A 14,989-nucleotide genomic window follows, 5' to 3' on the forward strand; every position below is an offset into this window, starting at 1 on the left:
AGAATGATCATACCGCGGTTCACACTCTTGACATTATAATGAACTTATTTCGTATCCTCATAACACTCTTTTCACTTTTCGCTCAACCGTGTGTGTCTTCTTTGCGTACCTTTCTTATTCTATTAAATTTTTGATGCCAATGACAAAAAGCTAGATTTATTATAATGGAAACAAGAAGATTTGTCATGTGGTTTCCGTGAACATTGAAGAGTTAATGATGAGGAGAATTCCAATCGACAACTTAGGGCCTGATTGGCAAGTGCTTTACAGTCTTTACAAAAGCAAAAAATTTCTAAAGATTTGAAATACATCCAATCAAGCTTTAGAAGCTTTGGCTTTCCTTTTTTTTTCACAGCCATAATATTTCCTTAATTCACTTTTTTGGCTGTAAAAAGCTTTTTTTCCTAAAACACATAATTTTTAACTTTCCAAAATTTTAAATTCTACAGCCAAAATTCTACAGCAATAAAATCTACAGCCATAGCAAATAAACCTACAGTCATATATCTACAGCAAAAAATGTAAAGCTACAGCTGTTACCAATCAGGCTCTAAAGCTTTTCTTGTCCTTTTTTTTTTTTTTTTTCCTCAAAGCTTTTCTTGTCCATAATAACAGAAATTGATGAGGATGAGAAATAGAGAAACATGTTAAAGAGAGTGACGTTTGCGTCATTTTTGGGAGAAAAAGTCGGAGTTTCTCATAATCCAATATCTCTCTATCTCCATTGCCTCACGTCCCACCACTCTTCTTGCTATTAAATCCCACCTGACCATATATTCAATTTATGACCAACATATATTAATTATTCTATGTTATTATAAATTTAGTTTTTTGATTATTATACAATAAAACGAACTAATTAAGAAAAATTAAATTACATATAGTTTATTAATTTTTAATCTAATTTTTAATTAGTTTAGTTATATATATATAATTAGTTTTAAAAAGTGAATTAGTTTATATATATATATATATATCATTACATATATCATTACACATATAACAAAATTTTAATTTAATTTTTAAGAATATATATATATATATATATATATATATATATATATATATAACTAATTAATCCAACAATACTTTGTGATTAATCCAAGTTTTAAGGTTTTCATTTTTTGTGATTAACAATTTTTTACAACTCTAAACCAAATAATATTCAATTATTTTCTTGAAGTTTACAAATCATCATCATTAACTGATGAAAAAATGCATTAAAAACTTAAGAAAAAATATATATCTTTTTGAAACAATTTTTTTCTAAAACTTGGATTAATTAGGAAGAGAGAAAGTAGTATAATATATAACAATTTTTTTTTTTGATCTACACTTTGTCATTATTGATTCCTTAAATAATCTTAGGATTCAAATTTTTAAGAAATAAAAAGTAAATATTGAAAAGTCTTAAAAAGTATGAATTAAATTAGATATTAAGGTTTAAAATAAAATTTCATATATTATATCTTTTAATATTTGTTAATATATTTAACTATAGATCCGGATATCGGATTTTTAAAATTATAATATTTGAATTCAGATTTGGTGTGGACAGATCCGAGGTTACACTGTATTTAGATCCGGAATCTATAGATATCCGACTTTTAAGTACAAATTAAAGTAAAAACGATCTCGGATAGGATTTTGGATCATGGCTAATAGTTTTATCCCTCACACACAAAGACACATTTTTTTTGTTAAAGCACAAATACACATTATATATAGATAGAATTAGGTCAATAATTTAAAGTTTTATGGAACGAGATGATAAATAATTAAATATATAAACAGAACAAGAAATGTTACGTACCTGTCACCAACAAGTCTGTACATTCTAAAGATGAGATCTTCTTCTTGTTCGGTCATATTGATAAACTCCCATTTCATACTACACACTTCTGCATTTTATTTAGTATATTCAATCAACTATTAGTGAAAACGTGTTGGTGCACAAGTAAAAAAAAAAGTGAAAACGTGAGAAAATAATTTAACGTTACTGGTCAAATGTATGAGTGTAGACTAAAAGGAAGAACAATTAGATATCAACTAAATCAAAGAGAAACCTTCGGAGTTATGAGTGAACTTGGGTTGCTTACGACCCTGAAGGCGGCGAAGACGGTTTGTGTTATCCATTAGTATTGGAAAAAGATGAACACAAATATTAGAGAGAAACTGAAAAATTGGAGAATGCTAGGGAAGAAAAAGATGTGAGGTTACAAAACTATGTAGAGAACTTGCGTAGAAGAGGAAAGAGAGAGACACAAAGAGAGGTCCCCAACTCTACTCCTTGACCACTTACCTTTATGTAGGGAGACTTGTTGATTGGCCTGGACAAAATATAGATAACTATATAACTTACTGAAGCTATTAAATGCTAAAACTAATTTTCAAAACTAAAGCAAATCACAGATACAGAAACTTAAAATTATGGATATCCATTCCGCTTTTTTAATAATAATACATGCATATAATATATGTGTGTTTATAAGATAAGTAGACATATAAACGATATATTTATTATGTATTTGATGATAAGAAAATTAATATATTAAAGTTCTTGTAAAATTATTATATTTTAAACATTAAGAAACAAAATACTTCAAAGTGAATTTTAAAATATTTTTTTCTATTGGAAATAAATATTTTTGCAATTTTTATGTTGTTAATTTTGATTATTTTGCAATTTTTTTTATCCTTTTTAATAACTATGATGGAACGAAGTGGATAAATAAATTTTAACAGAAACTCGTAAACTAAAAGATAGGAAACGAAGTGGAAATCCCTCTCTTTTCTGATAGGAATCCTAAATAGTAAATACATAAAAAAAGTGAACGAATTATAGATACCACAAAAAGATGCCTCGCTAGTTGTTGATCCACACTCATACACAACACAATATGTGACAAAAGGAAAGATGTAGACGAATAAAAATTGTTTTGGAATTGGCATTTTAAGCGAAAACTTTCGCAGTTTTGAGAATGAGTAGGCAAAGGCACTAGTTCTAATTTAGCATGTTATCATAGTGAACCAATGTATGTATGTTTTCAAACTCTATTAATTGCATGGATCTCTAGCTCAAAACCATCTGAAAATCCACTAGTTTATATTATTAGTATTTTAGGTCTTATCTTATTTCTAACGTGAAGTTTGAAACATATTTCTTACTCGAGTTAAATATTTGGATTATTATTAAAAAAAAGCTGGAATACAGAAAACAGTGAAGTACATTTCTCTCTTCCTATTATTATTGGAGAGATAACAATAGGACTGCGGTACGAGCTAGAAGTTCTACGACAGCTTCTAGGTTTGGGCGTTCAGGTAGGTATTTAGATAAGTTCGCTTCCACTCGGCACTCGGTTTCGGTTTTAGAATGTAGAATCTAATCGGATATTTTAAAATTTTGGTTCGGTTTTAGTTCGGTTCCAGTTCTTTCGGTTTTGAAGTTTAGTATCCATTCGGATATTCTGTTTGAGATATTTTCGGACATTTCGGTTATTTTTGGATATTTACGGATATTTTTTTAGTTATTCATGTACTTTTTGGTATTTCTATATAATTCTGGAAATTTTTGATTATTCGATCTAAAAATAACTAATAATATTTCAGGTATTTTCGGATACCCGAAATATTTTACTTCGGTATCAGTACGATTACGGTTCTAGAATTTATGATCCATTTGGATATTTTCAAATTTTTGTTTAGTTTCGGTTCTTTTTATTTTGGTTCCGATTGGGTTAATTTTCCCAAGCCTAAACGCTTCAATGAAAGAACATGATGGTGAACTGAAAAGTATTTTACAAAGGGAAAACTATCATATCTACCACAAAGATGTGGGTCCCTTATGCAAAATACCACATTCTCAAAAATTTGTGAGATATGCCACATTCTTGTGGTAATGAGGACGTGATCTGACGAAAATGCCCCCATGAAGGAAGGAGTATTTTGGTTTGAGAAATCTAAGAAATGTGCCACACAATGTAGCAATTCTTACCAAAATTGCCACAACCCACAAATCCTTTTCAATTGTGCCACAATCCAATTTATAACCCAACTTGCAAAGTCCAATTTACCCTTTAGAGAGAAAGCTTTTTTGTTCAATCTCCATTCCTCTCATTTCTTTCTCATCTCTCTTTCTCTCTCTTTTTTTCTCTAAAAAATGAAGCTCAATCTCCCTAGATATAAGAGTTTATCACGTTTTCGATCTAGGAATACATCGTTGGCGATTTAGCAAGATTAAAAATCTGGGTCTGAATCTGGTTTGGAAAGTGGAAGCGAATCTAAATCTGAGAAGGAAGAAGATACATGTGGACAACATTTCTTGTCTACCAAAATTTTTGAATTATTTCGTTTGGAATTCTTGTCCACCAAATTTCTTTGAAGTCTGTTTGTTTCAAATGTGGACAATATTTGTTGTCCTCCAAATATCTTCTCAATCTATTGTTTCAAATGTGGACAACATTTCTTGTCTACCAAAATTTTCGAAATATGCCGTTTTGAATTCTTGTCCACCAAATTTCTTTAAAGTCTGTTGTTTTAAATGTGGATAATATTTGTTGTACACCAAATATCATCCCAATATGTTGTTTCAAATGTGGATATTATTTTTTGTCTACCAAAATTTTCCGAAACAAAGTTTTGTCCACCAAATATCTGATATTTAGATATTTTCGTCTGAGGGTATTTTTGTCTTTGTCTGTCTGCCATAAAGTGGAAAAATGACAGATTGAGAAAAGAAAATTTTTTGTGGCAATTTGTATAAGTTTTGCTACAGTAAATGACACATTAGACCAAAATTTCTTTTGGTTTCTATACATGTTGAGCTGTTAAAAAAAAAAGAGGATGCTTTTATAAAAAAAAGAGGGTGAAAAGTAAAACAAAAAAATCAGTTAATAATAATAAACGTATTTTTCTTGCGTATTGAAATAAGTCACAAAACAACAAAAAAAGCATTTTGTGTAAAATTAAAGTAAAAAAGTAAGAAATTAATTACAGGCATCAAAGTGGCAAATGCAAGCCCTTCGGTTTCACATCTGTTATTTGCGGATGATAGTTTATTTTTTTGCAAGGCTAACAAAGACTAATGCGGGGTAATTTTAGGGATTTTAAAGAAGTATGAAGAGGTCTCGGGATAGCAGATTAATTTTTTAAAATCCTCGATTCAGTTTGGACACAAAATAGATGATGATATCAAGGAAGAAATCAAATCTACCTTAGGTATCACTAATATCGGTGGTATGGGTTCTTATCTCGGATTACCGGAGAGTTTAGGGGGCTCCAAGACAAAAATTTTCTCTTTTGTCAGAGATAGACTACAAACAAGGATTAACGGATGGTCGGCTAAATTTTTATTAAAAGGGGGAAAAGAAGTAATGATTAAATCGGTAGCTGCAGCACTACCAACTTATGTTATGTCGTGTTTCAGACTACCGAAAACAATCACTTCTAAACTTACTAGCGCGGTAGCAAATTTTTGGTGGAGCTCAAATGGTGACTCCAGAGGTATGCACTGGATGGCTTGGAACAAATTGTGCGATAGCAAATCGGAAGGGTAAATAGGATTTCGGAATGTGGACGATTTTAATTCAGCTTTACTAGCAAAACAATTATGGCGGTTGATTACGGTTCCAGATTCTTTATTCGCAAAAGTGTTTAAAGGACGGTATTTTAAGAAAACCAATCCTTTGGAAAATATAAAATCATATTCCCCATCATATGGATGGCGGAGTATATGTTCAGCTAGATCTCTGGTTAATAAAAGACTTATTAAAAGAGTCGGTTCTGGGACATCCATCCTGGTGTGGGAGGATCCCTGGATTCCAGCTCAATTCCCGAGACCAGCAAAAAGTAATGGGTCAGTTGCTGACCCATCTTTAAAAGTTAAAGACCTTATAGATAGTCGGTCGAACTTTTGGAATATTGATTTCTTAAAAGCGATGTTTACTCCAGAAGATGTCGCTCTAATCAGCGCCATACCTGTGGGTGCGCCAACAAAAGAAGATTCTTTGGGTTGGCATTTTACAAAATCCGGAAAATATACAGTGAAATCGGGATATCATTCTACACGGATGGAAAAGTCGGAGACTAATTTAAACGTTTTTGGCCCTAACATCAACATGTTAAAAGCATATTCTTGGCAAGTGCAGTGTCCACCTAAGATACGCCATTTCATATGGCAAATCTTAACGGGATGTGTACCGGTCATGGAAAATTTAAGGAAAAGAGGAATTGTTTGTGATACGGGATGTGCCAGATGTGGCGCATCTAGGAAACAATCAATCATACACTCTTTCAGTGCCACCCGGCAAGGCAGATTTGGGCACTTTCACAGATTCCTACGGCTATGGGGATTTTCCCCACGTAATCAAATTTGACGAATTTGGATCACTTATTTTGGAGAATACCTACGGAAGTTGATTCGTCAGCCTTCCCATGGATTATTTGGTATATTTGGAAAGCAAGGAACGAAAAAATCTTTGAAAACATAGATACAGACCCAGTAGAAGTATTACGATTAGCGGAAAAAGAGGCACAATTGTGGCAGTCAGCTCAAATTGAGCTCCATAATGAAAATCATGGTCTGTGAAATTGGTAAATCAAGATCGAATAAGGGATATTCCACTTGAGGCGGAGTATTCGGGATACCATTGTTTTGTGGATGGATCATGGAAAGAAAGTGATAAGTTCTCTGGTACAGGCTGGTTCTGTACATCGTCAAATGGAGAGCCGTCAACCATGGGAGTTGCGAACCTCTGTAGAAGTCTATCTCCACTACATGCCGAAGTCGAGGTCCTTCTCTGGGCGATGAAGTGTATGATTGGTGCAGATAATCAAGAGGTAGCGTTCTTTACAGACTGTTCAGACCTGGTGAAGATGGTGTCTTCTCTAACCGAATGGCCGGCGTTTTCAGTGTATTTGGAGGAATTTCAGAGCGACAAGGAGGAGTTTTCATCTTTTTCTTTATCTTTAATTTCTCGTAGGGCTAATGTTAAGGCGGATAACCTGGCACGAAAAGTTCGTACAGAACCGCTTCATATCACCTATGTAAATAACATTCCTCAGGAATGGCTCTTTTGAGCTCTAATTAATTGCGGATGACAAAAAAAAAAGTAAAAAAGTAAAAAAGTAAGAAAGTTATATCGTGAACAATAATTATAGTGTAAATATAATTGAAATGACTAAGTTTGTCCATTAAAATAAAGTAATGACATCGGGTATAGATATCGTGGACAACATATATAGTGAATATACATAGCGTGGACCAGAATATCGTATATACAGACAATAGACAATAATATTATGTTGTGGACAATAATTATACCGTGAATATACATGGCAACTAAAAAATCATATATAGAGATTGTAGACAAAAATATTGTGTTGTGGACAATAATTATACTGTAAATAAAAAAACGATGACAAGATGTCATGTCACGAATGATGATGACGGCGGCAATTAATAGCTCCGACGAAGAAATCATAATCAACAAAACCAAAGCTCTTCACCTTTTTTTGGAATTTCTAGATTCGTTTTTGTTAGTTTTGCAAAAGTAGTAAAGAGAGGAGATGAAAAAGACATTGGTTTTGTGGAAAGTAAGAAGAAGGGTAAAATTGTCTTACATCGTGGACCAACAATCGTTGGTAACTTCTGCTCATAATCTCTAATCGGGTAAATGGACAAAAAATTTAAAGTAACAAAAGGTATGGACAAGAATACATTTTCGGTTTTATCGTAGACATCTTTTTTGTCTTTCCTTGTAGACATCTTTTTCTTCGTCTTCAGTTTTCTAGTAGACATCTTTGTCTTCGACTTCCTCGTAGACAACAAACACTTAATCTGCACAATTGAAGTGGAATAACCAATTAGAAACAAAATCACAACCAGTAAATCATCATATTTAGATGCGAAAATGAATTTGATTTATATGGAAAATCAAAAGGATGTATTCTTGAGGATATCAAAATTTACAGATTTGAATTTTTTGATCTAGAAAGAGAATAAGACGATGGTGGATATGCAAAAAGATCTAAACAATTGAAAATAAATCTTAGATCTAAACAATAGTTGTAAGAGAGACGAAATAAAGAAAGGAAGAGGAGAGATAGAGCAAGGAATATGAGAGAGAGAGCATGAAACGATATAGAAGAGAAGAAGATGAAGATATTTGTTTGTGTTTGTAGAGAAATAATAAAAAGGATAATTGTGTCTTTTCAATTATTAGAATTACGTATATTATATATTTTTACTTGTATTATTTAAGATCTCATCCCTTTTTATCATTATACTTGAATTAATTTATAGATATTTTTAGTGCATTTTGTTTAAATACAAGTTTAAGAGTATGTAAACCAATATTGATAATTTATTTTAATATAATTTTGAATATGTATAGTTTATGTAAAATATTTTATTTAAAATTAATGTTTTCATAATATAAATATTTCATCCGCACTTTATGATCCGCTTTCACCATTCAACACATATTTTGAAGCGTTCGAACCACTTGATCCGCACTTGTAATGCCAGATCTGCTTGATCCGCTGTTGTTCTGCTTGATACGCTTGAACCGCTTGATCCGCTCTATCCGATTCGTTTTCTCCATTCGGAGCCAATTAAAATTGTTGAATGGAAAGATGAAATGATGAACTGTATGATGATAATTAAAATTGTTGAATGGAAAGATGAAAACTTGTCATCCGCTCTGCTTTTTGATACGCTCTTTTCCCACTCTTCATTCACAACCTTTTTTTTTATACGACCTCGATTTGTTTTCTCAGACCTAACAATAAGAACCATTTTTATCCAAATATGTGTGACCTAACATAAGAACGTACATTATAATCACTTAATTGTTATTACCTACTTACGGGAAAATATTTGTCAAAAGTCAGAACTCAGAACCAACACTAATGTCAAGCATACCATATTTGAATTTATATATGCATATAACTTGCACTGTGGTTCTACTTTTATGTTTTAAATTTGACATTAGATAATTAAGGATCTATGATACGTAGAACCTAGTTTATAATTTACTATTTAATTATAATATTAGAAATACAGGAAGCCTTTTATCAATATATATAGATATATATTATATATATATATCTATACTAGTATAATCGCAGCACTTTTTGTGACGGGTGGGTAAAAAAGCTTTCGGGTATATCGGATATCCGACCCATTTTAAAAATTCATTCAAAAAAAATTTGTTGGGTCGGGTTATATTTAACCCAACTCATACACCGGATATTCCATATTTAATAATTTAGATTTTTAGAAGATTTGATTAAGATTTATAATTATGATTCTCCTATCATCTTTGTTTGATTTGTTTTTAACTGTTTTGAATCATCATATAATACATAAAGTAAAAAAAAAAATCAATTTTTTTTCTGCATATACTGTGATTCAAAATTTTAAAAACGGACATATATTATCCAATTGACGAAAATGTGTGTTCAACATTCTACATCGATTAAAATATTTAGACAATGATTCAGAATCATATCATAAATAAGAACATTAATAAAATAAATGAGTTTTTTGGCGGGATGGGTTTGGCGGGACGGGTTTTTGAATCAACAATAATAAAAAGATTAAAATATCATTAATCCGCCGCTTCAATACGGATTTAATCCTTATTTTTTTAATACAAATCACAGGACGGGTTAAGAAATTACGGAACGGGTTATATTTCGGAAATGATTTATATGGCGAACGAATTTGAATCAATATTTATATACCGCTTTAATACAGGTTAAATCCTCAGTTTATTAATAATTATCTCGTGGACTCGTGGTATACCGTTACTTAATAACAATTGTAAACTATAATATAAATAAATATGTTATAAGGAGATACAATTTACAAAATATTTTTATACTAACTTTAAAATTAAATCATCCCGCGGGTTAAAATCTAGTATATTGTAAAAAAATTTGAAGTTATACAGTGCTGGTTCTGCTTGTAAGAATAACAATAAATCCCATAGTTAACCATGTAGACCCACTTCATAAGAGAAGTAAAATAGTAAATGCATATGTAAAGTCAAATAAAAATTCTTCTAGAACAATTCTTAGGAATGTGATTTAATACTGTCTTCTGTCTAGCTAATATAATATACCGTCGCATCTGATTTGTTTTAGAATGTTCAGAGTATTATTATTTTTTAACACAAATGTGCAGAGTCTCATATATATAGGTTCCGAATGGAGAAAGCGTATCGGGCGGAGTGGATCAAGCGGATCAAGCGTACCAAGCAGAACAAAAGCGGATCAAGTAGATCTGGCGGTACAAATGCGGATCAAGCGGTTCGAACGTTTTAAATATGTGTTGAATTGTGAAAGCGGATCAGGCGATGCGGGTGAAATATTTATATTGTAGAAAATGTTAATTTTAAATAAAATATTTACATAAACAATACACACTAAAAACAATAATATTAAAATAAATTTATAATATTGGTTAGGATATTCTTCAACATGTATTTAAGAAAATATTTATAAATGTACTAAAATGTCTATAAATTAATTTCAATTTTAGATAAAATACTTTACAAAATAATATACATATTATTATAACTCCAAAAAATAGTTTAGATAATGCAAGTAAAAATATAATATTTGTAATTCAAGTATTTTAAATCATTATCCGAAATATAAAATTTGGATTAATATGTGTTATCGTAATATTAACAATAATGATCATAATTGTTTGGGTAATTTATACAATTATTTTCATCTGCAGTTGATAAATTTGATTTGAAAACAGATAAGACTTTGCTAAAATAGCATAATAATGGGTACAAAACTATTATAATGAAGAGAATTATCTTAACTTGAAATTGTTATTTTATTTTTATTCTTTTTAAATATGTAATACTTTCATTTTATTTTAAATTATTTAGTGTTTTAATTAAAAAGTAATAGTATTAAGTCTAACAAAGAACTATCTTTTAATAACTGTAATATTATTTATTTTTGTAACATTTACTTTTATAACATTATTTGTTATTTAAATAAGTTTGAGTACAAAAGAAACTTGATCATGAAAATCCCAAAACAATATTTTTATTAAATAAATATATCACAGAAGAAACACACTTGATACACTCGTTATTGGCTGTGTAATTACTGTTGTTAGCAGATCATGGTTCTTCTTCACAAATTTGAACCACTTGCGGTTCCTTTAATATTTTATTATTTTAAATGTTGAACTGCTTTTTAATATAATAGAATGATGAATGGAAGCACAAAAGTGTTTCTCCCACCCTTGACGTTTGAACCGTTAAATAACCGTACGCCATTCAAGGCCATAACATTTGTTCAGTCGACAAAAAAAAAAAAAAACATTTGCTCAGTCAAATTTCTTGTTGTTCTACACTAAAAACTACCATTACTAACATGACAAACATTCCACAAAAAATTCGTACGAAAAATTCCACAAACTACACTAAGCGGATAATCTGGCACGAAAAATTCGTACGGAACCGCTTCATATCACTTATGTAAACAACATTCCACAAGAATGGCTCTTTTGAGTACTATTTTAATTAAAAGAAAAAACATGACAAACCAAAAAGAAAATCTATTCAGGCAACCAGGCGAAACAGATACGAAACACATGACTTATTCCATTACCTTTAAAACTTTTCAAAAAAGAAAAAAAAATTAGTGCAACTCACATTTCTTGTAGTTTACTTTTTTTTTTTTTTTTTTTTTGTATATTCTTAACAACAATGAAGTGGCATAATTCTCGTAAGAAATCAGCGAAATTCAATATCTTCAACGATTTGATTGCGATATGAATTTTCAATTTTTTTAAAAAATACCACAATACTTTTTAAGTTGGAAAAATATCATCCTAGCAAACTTTTCAAGTTTAAAAAATACTATATCCTATCATAAACTAGATTAGGATCCGTGTTATACACGGGTTTATTAATATATATATATATATATATATATATATTACAAATTTAGTAAATTTATTATAATTATATAAAAATGGTGTTTTGCAACTTTACTTTTCATCTCTAAAAAATACAAATCAATACTACAAAGTCAAAAATAATATGCAATATAATTTTTTTAAAAAATATTAAAAATGTAGTTTAGTAAAAAAGTTTCTAAATATAAACTATTTAATAAACTACAAAGTCAAAATTTTAAAGATATAAAATATTCATAATATTAATAGTTAAAAAAGTAACTATTAATATTATGAATAGTTTATATCTTAAAAAATTTAAATCATTTTCTTATATTTTTAGTTTAGTTTTGAAATTGAAAAAGCTAACTACTACAAGAATCAATGCATTATATATAAATTTACATTAGATATAAAATGTATTATTTGATTATACAACACCAAATAAAATTATTTTTTAATATTAAAAATAAACAAAAAATTACTTTTGAATATTTTTGTTGATCAATCGATCGGTTAATCTGAGATTTTATGTTTATAATATTGATCACATGATGTTAAATACTTCGTATATCTGACCATGTAATCCATATAATTAGATAGCAAAGTGTCATTTAGTTTTGACATGTGAGCTATGTATTCTGCTATATTTAAGTAGCTGGCGATATTTTTCCAAAAATAATAAACAAAATACAGTGGTTTCGTCAAGCACTACAAATGATCGTGTGGCCCAAAAAGCCCAGCAGCCAGCTTTGACTCATCTCCTTCTTCATCTTTTTTGGTCAAACTTTGACTTTTCTGGAAAAAATTAATTTAAAATCGGAAAACAAATTAATTTAAAATCCGAAAACAAAAGAGTTCACCATTTCTTTCTCTCTTCTACTCTCAAACTCGAAGTTTCCTTTGATTGCAAAACTAATCTCAAACTCAAAGATCTGCCCTTTAGGGATTTTCCAGATCTTTCTCCCTCTAAAGTCTCCACCTTTAACTCGTTTTCTTCTCACCTGAATCCAATCAATCTCGCCGGAGAGAATTCACCTTCTTCCAATTGACTCGTCGGACATAGTCCGACCTTTCAATTCGTCGATTCTGTTTTCAATTCACTGATCGATTGATAAGAAATGGGTTACTTGTTCTTCTGAGTCTCTCTTTAGCTTAAAGTTTGTTGCTTTACGACACTTCGATTTACCCTTACTTGTTCAAGTTCTTCTTCAAATTCGTAGTTATGGCGATTAGAATTACTTTCACTTATTCCACTCATGTTGCTCGGAATCTCGTCGGGATCCGTCCCGGCGGTGATCTCCGATGCTGCTTTGAGTCCTTTGTTCGTCCTAGATTCTTCACCCACAAGCGTGATTTTGATAAATCTTCTCGGTATCGACCTCCATCGATGTATGGTAGCATCGCGAAGGAGCTCATCGGAGAAGGAAGTCAAAACCCGCTTGTCATGGGTTTGATCTCGATCTTGAGGTCAACGTCGGTTCCTGAATCGTCAACGACGATGAATGTTTTGGGGGTTTCATCTTTCAAGGCTTCTTCTATTATTCCGTTTCTTCAAGGATCGAAATGGATGAAGAATCCGCCGGAAGTTGATGATGTGGACAAAGGAGGAACGTTGTGTGATGATGATGATGATAAGGAATCGAGGAGTGGAGGAAGTGGATGGGTTAATAAGCTTTTGAATATTTGTTCTGAGGATGCAAAGGCTGCTTTCACGGCGGTTACTGTCTCTATCCTTTTCCGATCGGCTCTTGCGGAGCCAAAGTCTATTCCTTCAACGTCTATGTACCCTACCTTGGATGTCGGTGATCGCGTTATGGCGGAGAAGGTATGAATTCTGAGTCTGCTATCTAATGACTTTTACCTTAGTTCTTACATGTTTAGGATGGAAATAGTTGTATGATACTCTTATGGTTTATTGAATGTGTACAAATTGTTTTAGTGAGCTTGTGGCATTGGTGTGAAGGTTGTTCTATAGACAATTGCTAGACTGCACCTTGAGCTTTGTTTACTTGCTTGATGTTGGTTTTTGAATGAGACTCTTTTAGTTTCTTATGTCTAAACTGTTTGTGTGCCTTGGTGTTGGGCAGGTCTCGTACTTTTTCAGGAAGCCAGAGGTTTCAGATATAGTGATCTTCAAGGCTCCTCCAATCTTGCTGGTATGTCACAGTTCAAAGTTCTTGTTATTCAGATGTATCAGCTTTTGTGTGGTATCTTATATTGTAAACTAAAGTATTTGATGATATTCTCCTTTGAATTGCAGGATTATGATTACAGTTCCAATGATGTATTCATAAAGAGGATAGTGGCAAGTGAAGGTAACTGGGTTGAAGTAAGCCCTTATATCCAATCCACTTGTTGATTGATCCTTTTCACCCATTGAAGTCTTTTTTCTCCTCGGTCGGTATTATTTATGTAGAGGCTATCTTGGACAACAAGTTTTCTCAGAAATGGACCCAGCCCTTTTTCTGTTTTTAATCAAATTTTTGTCTAACCTGTGGATGCTGTACCATGCAGGTTCGTGATGGGAAGCTCTTGGTGAATGACATTGTGCAAGAAGAAGATTTTGTCTTAGAGCCAATGTCATATGAAATGGAACCAATGGTGAGCAACTTATACTTACCATTTTGTTCATCCTTGTTGAGTATCAGATTGTTTACGAGGTTTGCTTTCATGTTTATTTGCAGTTTGTCCCCAAAGGTTATGTCTTTGTCCTTGGTGACAACCGCAACAAAAGCTTTGACTCTCATAACTGGTAAACTCTACGATCAAATACGTATTATCGATTATAAGCATTCTTGTAAATTGTAATCAGCCATTCATTGTTGCTAATCGTGTTATGGTGATTGTAAATGCAGGGGTCCACTTCCAATAGAGAACATCGTTGGAAGATCTGTGTTCCGGTACTGGCCACCGAGCAAAGTATCAGACACCATATACCACGACCAAGCTATCCCAAAGGGACCTGTTGCAGTTTCATGACAAAATAAAGTTGGATGCTTATTAGGATTAAAGCACAAGATTGTGCAAAACCAGTCTGGTCAGAACTGGGCAGGC

General features: G+C 31.5%; 2 protein-coding genes across 2 annotated transcripts in view; one reads left to right on the top strand and one right to left on the bottom strand.

Moving 5' to 3' along the window:
• Positions 1-425: 425 nt before the first annotated feature.
• Positions 426-2,401, bottom strand: LOC9317177 (MYB-like transcription factor TCL1). Its single transcript, XM_021029499.1, has 3 exons — positions 2,067-2,401; positions 1,814-1,901; positions 426-765 (listed from the first exon to the last, which is right to left on the bottom strand). Exons 1-3 carry the CDS (start codon positions 2,134-2,136, stop codon positions 669-671), a joined length of 255 nt encoding a protein of 84 aa, XP_020885158.1. The 5' UTR covers positions 2,137-2,401; the 3' UTR covers positions 426-668.
• Positions 2,402-13,157: 10,756 nt separating this feature from the next.
• The window catches only part of LOC9317178 (thylakoidal processing peptidase 1, chloroplastic), a 2,108-nt gene continuing 276 nt past the window's right edge, over positions 13,158-14,989 (top strand). The window contains exons 1-6 of the mRNA XM_002879219.2: positions 13,158-13,760; positions 14,023-14,091; positions 14,196-14,264; positions 14,450-14,536; positions 14,620-14,687; positions 14,791-14,989. The exon at positions 14,791-14,989 is cut by the window's right edge and continues 276 nt beyond it. Of these exons, the coding sequence (XP_002879265.1) occupies positions 13,158-13,760; positions 14,023-14,091; positions 14,196-14,264; positions 14,450-14,536; positions 14,620-14,687; positions 14,791-14,914 (1,020 nt within the window). The 3' untranslated portion in view covers positions 14,915-14,989. The remainder of the gene's footprint in view (positions 13,761-14,022; positions 14,092-14,195; positions 14,265-14,449; positions 14,537-14,619; positions 14,688-14,790) is intronic.

Source organism: Arabidopsis lyrata (genome assembly GCF_000004255.2).
Source record: "Arabidopsis lyrata subsp. lyrata unplaced genomic scaffold ARALYscaffold_4, whole genome shotgun sequence".
Lineage (NCBI taxonomy): Eukaryota > Viridiplantae > Streptophyta > Magnoliopsida > Brassicales > Brassicaceae > Arabidopsis > Arabidopsis lyrata.

Coding starts and splice junctions, on each gene's coding strand:
- LOC9317177 (XM_021029499.1), bottom strand. CDS start 2,136: ATGGATAACACAAACCGTCTTCGCCGCCTTCAGGGTCGTAAGCAACCC. Junction 1,902..2,066: donor GTTCACTCATAACTCCGAAG/GTTTCTCTTTGA, acceptor AATAAAATGCAG/AAGTGTGTAGTATGAAATGG. Junction 766..1,813: donor TACAGACTTGTTGGTGACAG/GTACGTAACATT, acceptor ATATATGGTCAG/GTGGGATTTAATAGCAAGAA.